This window comes from Pelophylax lessonae (assembly GCF_965119305.1).
Source record: "Pelophylax lessonae genome assembly, chromosome: 5".
Taxonomy (NCBI): Eukaryota; Metazoa; Chordata; class Amphibia; order Anura; family Ranidae; genus Pelophylax; species Pelophylax lessonae.
In genome coordinates, this window is record NC_138772.1 from 490,836,460 (window position 1) to 490,849,582 (window position 13,123).

Genomic DNA, 13,123 nt, shown 5'->3' on the forward strand with positions numbered 1-13,123 from the left:
AGTAAAATGCGTCTGTATATGCAGTAAAGTATGCTTGTTATACTCATTGTGAAACCTAAGGGGTTAATCCTTTGCATTTTTTTTAAAAAGTCTGTTCGACCCCCCCCCCTTCCTTCTTTTACTGTCCCCAATCCATCTGCTGATAAAACAGAGCCTTGGAGGCACTCTCTGTTTGGTGTGTATTGCTAGAGAATTTTTTTTTTTTTTGGAGGGTGCATGTGATCAGCACAGGGCCAATCAGCAGTGTCCAAACAGATGGTCAGGGGTTATGCAGTCTCATAGGACAGTCAGAGGAGAATTAAAGCTCCTACAAGCTTTAACCAGTGCTCAGCCAGACACTGATAGAAGTCACAAGACTGCTATATACTGCTGATGAGAAAAGGTATTTTCACTCGCATGTAAATTCTCATGCAGTGACCAAATGTGAGTTATCGGCCCTGGACAAAGGTAGTCTGCATCCAGGGCCGATCACTTGCATGTGATTGCTGCATGAGAGATTACATGCCAGTGGGTGCGATTAGCAGCAGGAGCTGGCAACCTCCTATTGATTTCAATAGAGTTCCCTCTTGCAGCTAATCGTGGAAACCTCTGCTGTAGCGCTGAAGAAGAAATGAGGTGTGTCTGACCAGATCTGTAAGGCTGCATTCTCCCACGCATTTAGCCTTCTGCGATTACCGCAAAGTGCATCCAGTAGATTCCCGCTGCTGGTATTTGCACTGCGACTGAACACCCGTGTGAATACATTTTTTTTGTTGTTGTCTTTCAGTACATTTTGTTTACCCTTGGTCCTGAGGGAACAGCAAGACCTTGAGTGGTGCATATCAAGACAAATATAGGTTCCTTTATCCTTCATTACATACCACCCGAGCGCAGGAGAATTTTTTGTTTGGCCTCTCTGATTGGGCATCATATTTAGACACACATCAAAACTCAAATGTGAAGTAATCTATATATATATAAGATTACCTATAGCGCTTGCTAAAAAATATTTGCAATATTTTAAATTATAAATAAACCCTGTGATCTGATGCAATTGATGAATAAGATTTTAAATATACTTAATTACACTTAAATAAAATTGCAATAATTGATAAATATGATGATAAATATAAAAAAATATAAATATAAAAAAAACCAAGTTAATATAAAGTGCAAAAATTGGTGTTCTCATGAGATTTCCTTAAAATTCATGTGCAAAATAAACTCATGTGCAGAAAAGTTTATGATGATGTGACTTCTTAGTGATAAAAGTTCAAAATAAAGTGCTCAGTGAATAGTGCTTCGTAATAGGTGATTCCACTCTCTCCCAGGTGTCCTTTCTTGTATTCCACTGTGACAAAATAGATGAATTTCACACTCACCAGATAGCGTGGGTCCTATGTGCCTTATGACACTAGGACCATACGAGCTTTAGTGACCCACCAGGGTCGGGATGCGTTCCCTCCAAACAGGTACCTTTTCCTATAGCAACGCTCCTCCTGTTATCCATGGTTATTAGAGAGAGAAGTCAGCGAACCAAGATCAGTGACAATCCAAAGGAGTAGTCCACGAGGCAAGGTCAAGAACAGGCAGAGTCGGCAACAGCAATCAACTAAATCCAAAAGAGTAGTCCAAGAGGCAAGGTCAGGAACAGGCAGAGTCGGCAACAGCAATCAACAAAAGTTTACCACCAACACCCAGGAACAAGACCTATACTAGGGCATCAAAACTGCTGTATCAAGAAAGTCCAGTAAAGACAATGAATTCAGAGATGGTTATTAGTCTATAACTGACAAAATATTTTTTTCTGTGACTTCAGTTGGGCTTTAAGTGAATACCATTTAGGTGAGACAGAAACACTGACTTCCTCATACAGATGCTTTACCTTGCTCTGGCTCACACCCAGAAGACCAAAGCTCCTATAGGATAACTTTAGATGGATACCCATCATCCTCCAAACATCTTCTGAATATTTCTATCAGTGCACAGAATTGCACAGACACCAGTATTTACATAGTTGTATCATCTCTAAGCCCCCGCTCATACCGTTGCATTGTGATTTGACAGTTCCAAATCGCATGACAAATTGCAACTTATTACCGGCAATGGAACTGTTCATATCGCTGCAAAACATGTCGCAGCAATTATGAAAAAGGTTCCTGCACCATTTCTTACCTATTTAATTGCGACTTGAATTGACTTCTATTAAATTAAGTCGCAAGTCTTAATAAAATCGGCAGTGCAAATTGCACTGATGTGCGGCTTTGAAATCACGTTGAAGTAGCGGAATTTCAAAGCCGCCCCAGGGTGAACCAGTGCTAAGTTGACATCACAGTCTAGGAAATAGTTAGTGACCTGGGATGATGCCTGAACCAAAGTGGCTCTGTCTTTCTCGAAAGACAAACAGGTGGCGGCATAGTCAGAGACTACTGTGATCCCTAGAAAAGGTAATAAATACCTGGAAGTTTTACACTTACACATTGCTTAGCCTGCATGAACTTAAAATGAAAAAATATATTTGAAGCTAGGTTGTCGATAATTATTTGTTTTTTGTAGCTTTTTTTTCTTATAGTACAAGTCTGGGTAATTAAATTCGTCTTGTGTATTTCCAGTATGTCTGTGGCTTTGAACAATCACATGTATATGTATTTGTGCCAGGACATTTGAAAAGCTGACTGCATGCGTCAGTATATGAGCCTGCACCATGACCCCACATCTGCACCACTTCCGCTCACTAGCCGAATTAAATCTTAGTGCAGAATATGGTATGAATGACTATTTTATTTCCTTTTCAGGACTATAAACTCTGGTGTCATTTTCAAGCCTCAGTTGCTGGGTTTTTAGTTGTCATTCAAACAATAAATGAAATAACATTTGAATTACAGATTTCCATCATGGTAGACAGTTTATTGACGTTTGACAGACAGCAGAGCAAAAGTCTGCTGTGCAAGAAGCAGTCTCCGCAGTCTTACTATACGGACGCATAGAATGATGTACCTGACGTGGGCCTTTATGACCTACATGACAAGGCCTACTGCCAGTGCCAAATGAAGCAGAGATACAAGTGGCAGATTATCATGAATCCTAGATATCAGACAGTTAAATGGCTTAAAGGCCAACTTCACTGACAACTGATTCACCAGGTTGTTGGCAAGTTGACATGCTGTTTTCTTATATCTCAAAGATTCCAACGTGGAGATATCCCTTCTAAAAAATTCCTTGTTTTGCCCAATTTTAATGTTATTACAAAGCCAAATAATAGAATCACACTCCTCTGATGGATTCTACATGATTTAGAATGAACATATTACTGGGAAGTCCAACTGTAACACCGTCACTATGGCTTTGCTAGAAGGTAGGGAGTTCACATTACTGTAGCAATGTTTTCTACTGAAGTCTTGAAAAGTGGAACAAGGCAATAGACTAGTTTTTGTTTTATTATTGTAAAACTTACCATTATACTCATGAACACACATAATAAATGTCTTACTATCTGCACCCCATAGATCCAATATGGTCATGGCTCATTTTCACTTGAAAGGTTATACGGTTTCTATTTTAGAGAGGAGCCTAAGTTTCCTTCCAGTGCCGTTTCCACCCTTCCTTCCTTTTCTTTCTTTCTTCCCCGTTCTCTCTCTACCACTCTAATTTAATTTCCATTATGGACCATTCCCCCCTCCCCCCATTTTCACACACTAATACTTCACTTTATATTTCACACACTTAAGGCTCGTACACACTTGACGAAAATCGGACAAATATCCTCCGATTTTTCTCTCTCTTGCTCAGCGTTCATTACTGTTTTTAGTTGACAGTGCATAATGTTCACGAAATTTCTCGTCCGATTTTCTTTTCTTTTGGGGATTGGGGACGTTTGTTCGTAGAGTGTGATGTAAGTACGTATACGTGTGACCACGAGGCAACTTGACGAGGCGTCAGCAACTTCCGATCATGCGCGGTCTTTCGTATTCGATTTTTCGCAGACGTACTGCGTACACATTAAACCAAAATTGGTTGCGTTGGGGACGGACAATGAAAATGTTGGTGTTTTTTCAGTTGAAAATGTCAGCATCAGCTGCTGAAAGTTGTGTACACACTAGCCGAAAATCGTACGATTTTACCTTGGACGGGAATTTTCGGCAGATTTTCTACTAGTGTGTACCCCACTTTACTCTGGCCTTTTGAGAGGGTAGGGTATTCATACTGCTGTAGCAATGATTTCTGTGAAGTCTTAAAAAGTAGAAGGAGGCAATTTGTGGAAGTTAGGCAATGCATCGACTCATTTTTTTTTATTAGCATGAAACTTACCAATATACTTATGAAAACCATTTTGAAGTGCCTTACTGTCTGCACCCCATGCATCCAATATGCTCATGGCTCACGTCCACATAAAAGCTTTACCTGCTTATAAGGTTTCTATTTTAGAGAGGAGCCTAGGTGGAGTTCCAGTGTCCTTTCCACCATTCCTGTGTCCTTCCTTCTCCTCTTTCTTCCTTGCTCTCTTGCTACTCCTCCGGGTTTTCCTGTCTCCGTTTACTTTGCTCTTGTCTTCTTCTTCACAAAATTTCTATTATGGACCATATGGATCCCCACTTTCACAACCTAACTCTTCTATGTACTTGCATTTCTTCATCAGGTAAATGTCTATTAGTTTGGAAGGCAAATTGCTACTGGGTTTAATTGGGAAATTCCCCTCTCTCAGTGCACTTCCCTACAACCTATGGTATTGCTTATGGCACAGTCCCTCACATGTCCATTCACTACCCCATAGGTTCCCTATTCCTGTCAACAAATAAAGACATACATTTCATCTTGTATTCTATTTCCTTATTGTATGACAGATAAATGGAAATTGTTCCAGTATGTGAATCTCTGTAACTTTATTGGAGTCTATTCATAAAAAGTTTATAAAAATTGATTGAATGTGAATAATGGAAGGAGGCAAGTGATTCAGATTTCAAATCACCATCCCTTACTTGAGTACCTACTCAAAAATCTAGCTGTGCTTTTATTAGTTAAATGGTAGTTTGAAGATTGATTTAGTTTAGTAAAACAAAATCTTTATTTGTGAGTATGATCAGCTTAAAATATATTCTATTATTAACATGTCAATGTTTAAAATAAAAACATGTTACCTTTCATAGTTTAGGATTCTGTTACATTTGAGTAGCCATAATTGATCCTTATATACATTATATGTGTTGTGCTAATTACTTAGTGTTGTGACTCAAAGATTGTCCCTTTTCCATGTTTCCACAGATGAGCACTGTTTAGTGTTTTATTGCTCATTTGATTAAATGTGAGAACCAAATGCCGTTTGAAGCTTGCAGGTTGATTTACTGAAATTGGAGAGTGCAAAATCTGGTGCAGCTGTGCATGATAGCCAATTAGCTTCTAACTTCAGCTTTTTCAGTTAGGGCTCTTTCACACTTGTAGTCCGTCAAACGGACTCCGCTTTTCTCTGCGGGGGATGGATCCGCCGATCCCCCGCTGAGCAGGAGGGTGACAGCTGTGTCTCCGCGCTGTGTGCGGAGACACAGCTGTCAGTTCCCCATGCATCTCTATGGGGGAAATCGGATGGGAAAGGACCGTCGGTTCTCATCCGATCCGATCCGCTGGACGGATGGTAAATAGGGTTTCCTTCCATCTGTCCAGATTCGACGGATCGGATCGGGTCGGATGTCAGCGGACATGTCTCTGCTGATATCCGATGCCCCATAGGAATGCATGGGGGGACCGTTCAGATCCGCCCAAAAAAACGAACAGGCAGATCTGAACGGTCCGCCTGTGTGAAAGGGGCCTTAGGCTTTTGACAAGAAAGCCTGAAAGCTGATTGGTTTCTATTTAGAGCTGCACCAGATTTTGCACTCTTCAGTTTTAGTAAATGAACGCCTATGTGTTACCTATCCCGTTAAGTAGAGAATTATTTAGCTCCACCCCATAAACACACTGCAGGTTGAGATACGTGGGGGTGCCAGTAAGAATGAATGACGGTCCCTCACGCATCTCTACAGAGCAGCAGGAACAGCTGCGATTCCTGCTACCTGCAACATTGTGAACCGAGCCTAAGACGGAAAAGTTTAAAAGGAGAGTATGGGTTTAGGTGGAAAAAAATATATACTCATCTAGGTGGATGCAGCATCGATCTGATTCTGCATCTGTCCCTGTGGGCTCTAAGGCCAAGAACTGAGCAATCAAAGACCACTGATCGCTCAGCTCTTGGTCTTCAGGCTGTAGAGAACCAATGACTTTCAGTCAGCTTCCCCCCAGGGCTTACTGCAGCTCTGAGGAAGCAGGAGCATCTGGCTCAGTTTCTCGCAGCATCTGGCTCAGTCTCTCACCGGCTCAGTGAGAGGTTTAGCCAGCTGCCGGTCCAGGCATTTGAGTGGATCCTGACCATATGATCGAGATCTCACAGGTGTGCAGAACGAACTGATTCATAGGAGAAGTACAAGCAAAAAAGCTATGGCTATACTTCCCCTTTTAACTCTTTCTTTCCTGACAAATGTATATGCCAACTACAGGAATATAAAAAATTCACCCTCGATGAGGGACCCAAGAAAAGGAGGACCTGGGCTGCTCTGTGCAAAACCAACTACACAGAGGAGGTAAGTATAACATGTTTGTTATTTAAAAAAAAAACACAAAAATGTACAATCACTTTAAAGCTAGACAACCACAGAAGGAAACTGCTGGCCGATCTGACGTGCCTATGTGTGTATTAACTGTGTTTTTCTTTCCCACAGATTCTAATAGAATTAGAAACTGCACTTTTAGATGATGAGCCACATTGGTACAAGCTACAGACGCATGACGTGTCTTCATTACCACTACCCCACCCATCTCCCTTTATGCAGCGGAGGCAGATGCATGGGGAAAGCCCGACCAGAAGATTGCAAAGTAAGTCTTTAAATTACAATATTGTATGCAGATCAGAGCCCGACCCATTGAATGTAGGGAAAACTAGGAAAGTGTTCCTGGTAACCAGATTCCAGTTATTGGGTTTCTAGTGCCTGTTGGAAAGTAGGCCTATGGTTACTGTGGTTACTTCTTTTCCTTTATTGTTATATATGAGGCCACAGTCATGTAATGTGGTAAGCATATAAAAGGTTTTTCATTAGAGTAGATATTGATGTGATAAATTCCCTAACCCTATCCCTATCAGAGTGAACCTTTCTTTGATCTGACCATGGTAAACTGGAATGTTTTGGTACTACTTCGATAATTCATATTTCGCCATCAGATTGGTAATGTTTTTCTTTTTTATGTTCACATAATTGAATTAAGAGTGAAGGAAATAGAACATTCTGGATATGCGCAGGGTATTGTAACAATTTTTGTAGTTGGTGTTTTGCAGTCATGTGACTTTTTCAAATGGCATCCTATATACGGTAAAGGAAATTAGAAAATGTGACACTACTTCCTTTTTTGTATGTGGTTGTTGTATATTATTATTTCCTGTATTTTATAACAATGACACATTGTGCAGGACTGTATGGAGTAAACTGACCCAGTCACATCACTCTCTTGTCGAAGGAGCTTATATTCTTATCACATTCTGTTTGGTCAGGTGCCAGTGAACTTGCTCTTCATGTTTTGGAATTAAGGCATTTCTTGAAGCATTAACACTGTTGTAGTACCTATGCCCATTCATTTTCAATGGGTCCTCAGTGAGCATCCACACATCAAAAAACACCCCTGACTCTTTCTTCCCAATGCATCACAGTGCATCAGTTTTCACATTTATGCATTGTGGTACTATAAAGGGTCAGGTGTAATATTTACTACCTGAATGTGTATTGGGTGTACATTAGAAATAAATGTAAGTGCCCCCCAAACTTATGCACAGCATGTGTCCAATGCATGTAGATAGGTTGGGAAACCAGCCTATTACTGTGTAATATATACACAAATCAATATTAAAATTCCCATGTGTGCTTCAGTTTTACTTTGATCTAACTAGGATTAAGGTATTTGTAGTATGCAGTGCAGTACAAATCATCTACATATTGGGGGATGGTGCACACAGAATCTGGTGCTGCTATGCATTCTAACCAATCAGCTTCTAACTTTAGTTTGTTCAAATAAGCATTGACAATAAAACCTAGAAGCTGATTGGCTACTATGAACAGCTGCACCAGATTCAGATTCTAGTAAATCTCCCCCATGGCATGTTTTGTATATTATACTAATTTCTTCTGGATAAGTATTAAAAATCCCCCCAAAAAACCCACACATTAACTTAAAGGAGATAAATAGCCAAAGCTAGTTTGGCTGTACTTCTCCTGTGGGTCACAGGAGTGCAGTTCAATTTCAGCAGCTGAAGTCTGCTGTCTCCTGACATCACAGAGCCGGCTCAGGCATGGGAGTCATCATGACCATGGAGTCGGGATCCACCTGCATGCCTGGACAGGCACCCGGCTCAGCCTCTCAGTGAGCTGCTGAGAGCCTGAGCCGGCCGCTCCCACCCCATCCACAGCTTAGTGCTTCAGTGAGCGAGGAGGGGGCAGAACAGAGAGCTGCTGACTGACAGTCTCTGCTCACGGAGCTGTGAGAACCAAGCGATCGGCGGTGTTCGATCGCGCGTTTCTCAGTGCTAGAGGCGCCGGGGGGCAGATGCAGCATCGGACCAGTGCTGCATCCAACTAGTATGAATCGTAAAAAAAAAAAATGCATCTCTTTAAGGAAATACCAATTGTAGCCCCACAGGGATAATATTAGATAGCCATTGTGACACCGGATAAATAAGAGAAAACTCCCTTTAGTACACACTAAAAAAAAATTAAATTAAAAATGTTTAGTTACATAGTACTTACATGTGTGTCAATGTATGTTTGACAGTCTTTTCATCTTTATGATGAATGGAGCTGTCATTCCCACGTAGCACGATTGATGGATTTGTGCAGATGTCAGCTATAGAGCTTAGTGGAGAAAACGATGACTGTCACACAGGTACGTAGGTGCTGGATGGTAAGGTGAACCTACCTGAGCCTAGGTCCCATTCATATTTATACATTTTTGTCCAGATGTGACTAGTTTTGACGCTCATTGATGTATAATGTAAAGTGTATTGCAATGTGTGGTAACTCATGGCAAAGTGCGTTTTGATGCATTTCTATTGATTTCAGTGTAAATGGGCTCACAGATCTTCTATGCTGTATAACGGTCAATTTCAGTCATATACTAAGTCAATATGATACAGCGTAGAAGTTGGGTTTTATAATTCTTTCATCTTTTTTTCAAAGTGTTTTTTTTTTTCCAGCATACATTCCATAATTACATTATTTAAGTTTTTAGCACTGTTTGATTTTTAGCATTCAGTGTTTTGCTGTTGTATGCTGTGAAATATAAGTGCTCTGTATTGCATGGATCACGTGTCTACACGGTATAGGGGTTATGTACTAAAGGAGTCGTTTCTAATCTGTGTCTGTTTCAAAATCCCAGTCACCATCAGTTCACCTAAAACTGATTTGGTCTGTGTTCTTAACAGAAACCACATTCTGAGACAGATTGAAAATGACTTTATTAAATAACCCTCATATATTTGCACACTTACTTTCATCCATAGGTTCTTTACACTAAGTTATCTGCCTGGCTGAACAGTAGGAACACTTTTTACCAGAAAGAGAACCTGTCATCAACAAAAAAATTAGGACTTAGATTATACGCCATCACAGGTCATAAATTTACTGCCCTAGCAGAGAGGACACAAAGAAAGATTACTTTGCATATAATAGCATGGCTTACCTGTCAATTGAGCACTGCAAAATAGATATTTTATGTTGAAGTCCTTGACTTATTTCCTCTGCATCCAGGGCCAGATTTATATCTTCTAGGTAACCTGTCTTGTGCTTTACCCCTCCTAAACTTAGTATCATATCATACCTCCCAACTTTCTGAGATGGGAATGAGGGACACCTATAAGCAAAAGTATGTATTCATAGGACACACCCCCTTACATGGAGAATTAATACACAAATATCGATGGGTTAAACCCACAAGTGCTTTTTTTTAACCACTACTATTCCTTTATACTTTTGAAATGTACAATTGCAACCATTTAGAAATTGGATGAAAGGTTTAACACTTTTTTAAAATAAATAGTGCATTTATAATACAGGTGTATACATCAGACCAAAAGGAGGGACAAATGAGGAGCAAAGAGGGACTTTGTTCCAATTCAGGGACTGTCCCTCAAAACCAGGGTCAGTTTGGAGGTATGTCATGTTAGTACACCTCAAGGTTGTGAGGAGGAAGGGATAAAAGGGATGGTTTTCCCACTTTTGCATCATTACACATAGAACTAGTGACTTGATGGGTAGTGCAAACCTTTGGTTTGAGGTGTACAACCCCAGCAGAAAAAATCCAGAGGCCGTTGCAGGGAGAGCAACAATAAGAAGCCATCCTGATAACACTGACAAGCAAGGGGGTGGTCTAGAATCTTTTTCCAGGGTCATGTTTTGTACTGACTGCTACATAATGTGTAGGATACCTCTTGCAACCCTGCTGCCTTAAGCCCCGTACACACGATCAGATTATCGAACGATCTGTCGTCCTTCTTTTGTGGAATGCTAGTCTGATGTGGAAAGTGAAGAGGTTATTTTCATACGAATTTTCCCGTACGACAGAATTCTACTTCAGAAGTGATGTCATGTGTTGGATTGTTTTGTAATTGTTCTTTCGTCTCTGAGCATGCCTAGTCTTGCTCTTAAGATTTTTTTCTGTCAAAAACTGTACTAAGGAGACGAAAATCGGACGTTGTGTTGACGGACGTTAAAAATTTTATAGCCCGCACATCAGGATTTTTTCGGCCAAAAAGTCTGAGTCGGCTGTCGAAAGCACCATACTAACAATCCGAAGATCGGCAGACGAAATTTCTCTTCAGATTTTTTTTATCGTGTGTGCCTTTAGGCTATGGACTTTGTTAGCTGTGGAGGGATCCAGCTCTGAAAGCACATTGGTTTTGGCTCCTCAAAATGTTGGGCGGATCATGGTAATTACATTTGCCTTATTGAATGCTCTTCCTCGTGCAACTTCCTCTGTACTCCACAGAGGTGCAACACATGCTCAGATAATAAGTGGGTGCTCACAATCATCAGGTGATTACAGAAAAACAATAGAAGACATGTTCTCATTATGTAAGTCAGTCATGCAAACTGCTTCTACCAGACAGAGATCATAGTGTAAGTCATCAAAAAGCTAAGTCTGCCTAAAACTGATTCTGGTTGCTTGAAATGCTTCGATCTCTCTGGAGGTTCCTGTGGTAGTCTTCAATACCTGGGTTCCTCCCCTTTCTTCAACCAAAGCTAGGGTGTCTTGCTCCTGCTTATGCACATTCTATAAATTTGTAAAGATTAATAAGCGTAATTTACCAGCAAGAGTCAGATACCATCTTATTCATATTAAAGCAGGAAACTCTTGTGAGGGTCCTGGATGATATCTGGAGACAGTGGGTGATTTATCTCACCGGTATGTACCCCTATATCTCATTTTTGGATGGACTTAGCATTGAACTTCCAGTATGTGCTAGTATAACGAATTATTTCAGTCTGTTTTTTTAATTGCTAACTTTCTATACTGTCATTTCTGTTTTATTTGTCATTTCCAGAAATTCTATGTAGCAGGGATGTTCCAACTAATTATTTCATACCTAATTAACTCATCTGGTAAATTCCTACTTTTCAAAATCAAAGTTTCCATTTTTTTAATTTAAAAGTATTTCTGCCACATATAGGTATTTATGATAAGTTTGATGTTATCTCCCTGCTACATACTTTATATCATAACTTTCTTCACCTGACATCCGTTCATATTAATATTTGTTTTCCAGATAAAGGCCCATATTCATATAATTCAGGTAACGCCAGCATGCTAGAGAGTCATGATGCATGTCTACATATGTTCAGTATGGTATAGCCACAGCCAACCAATGGCTATACCAACTGGTCTCCATATGTTCTATTTACTGTCAGGCTTCCTTCCTCCCGATAGATCTCCTTGCTTGCTTCAAACCAAAATGCTATGTTAAATGTTTTTCTGTAACATTATTTTAGTTTATACTTTATTATATTAGACACATCAACAAGTCAAAAATAAAATCATCCATATTCATTTATAGGAGGTAAATTTGCACGTTTTTTTTTTTTGTTTTGTTTTTAAAGGGCAACTTTATTGTACACAAAATAATGCGTACAAAAGAGCAAGAGCAATGAAAATTGAGCAAACAGTGCTCAAATATCACTATATGCTATATACAACATGTCCATTCATTATACATGGATTAGTATAGAAGTAACAATCATACATCTTAAACTTGATCAAACATAAGGAATCATTAAAGCCTAAAAATATTTACTTTATGGGGTCACTGTGATTTATAAAAAAATGAAAGTAGATCTTTACTTACATGTTAACATAAGGATATATTAATAGAACTGATAATAAAAGAATATCAAAGGAGCTGAAATGCTTACATTTCCTAGGGAAAATACTGCAGATGGACTTTAGTGGCAAGATCATGTAAGGCAGTGGTCCTCAACCCTGGCCTACAGGGCCCACTAACAGGCCAGATTTTAGGTATAACCTTGGGGAGATGAAGACTAGAGTACTGCAATCACTGAGCAGCAAATGATATCACCTGTGATGTATTTCAGTTACCTTGCAAATCTGGCCTGTTAGTGGGCCCTGTAGGCCAGGGTTGAGGACCACTGATGTAAGGGATATGGCTTTAGCCAGTGGAGAAACCATTTGTTTCTAGTCTTAGCACGAGAGAGATCTGGGGCCTTTGCCAGCTAAAGGTATCCACAGGACATGAAACCATTGGCTGGTTTAGTTCACTGGGGCCCACTCAAAACAGAAATCATTTTCTGTCCTTCAAATTATTTCATTATTTTGCATTAAAATACGTGTGCTAGCCAGATTGACTGGGTTTTGGAAGCCAAGCATTTGAGACCGAAATTTCACAGATTATGGGAGTCGGTAACATCACAAGACCGTGACATCACAATACCTTTGTGTTGGATGAGATGCTCTTAAAATACCTGCCTTTGTTATTCACAAAATTGCTGTCTCTAAATGGTGCACTTTAAATAATACTTTCAGTCAACAGTGATCAGTCAATATTGGGTGGAGTCCAGCGTGTTAA

The 13,123-nt window shown here is 39.9% G+C and overlaps 1 protein-coding gene across 39 annotated transcripts in view; it reads left to right on the plus strand.

Annotated features, from left to right (window-relative positions):
• The window catches only part of RIMS2 (regulating synaptic membrane exocytosis 2), a gene marked incomplete at its 5' end in the record, with an annotated part of 943,810 nt that overhangs the window by 649,100 nt on the left and 281,587 nt on the right, over window positions 1-13,123 (plus strand). For all 39 annotated transcript variants that reach the window (XM_082257909.1, XM_082257877.1, XM_082257910.1 and 36 more), the window contains one exon: window positions 6,726-6,879. In XM_082257909.1, coding sequence (XP_082114035.1) covers window positions 6,726-6,879 — 154 coding nt within the window. The remainder of the gene's footprint in view (window positions 1-6,725; window positions 6,880-13,123) is intronic.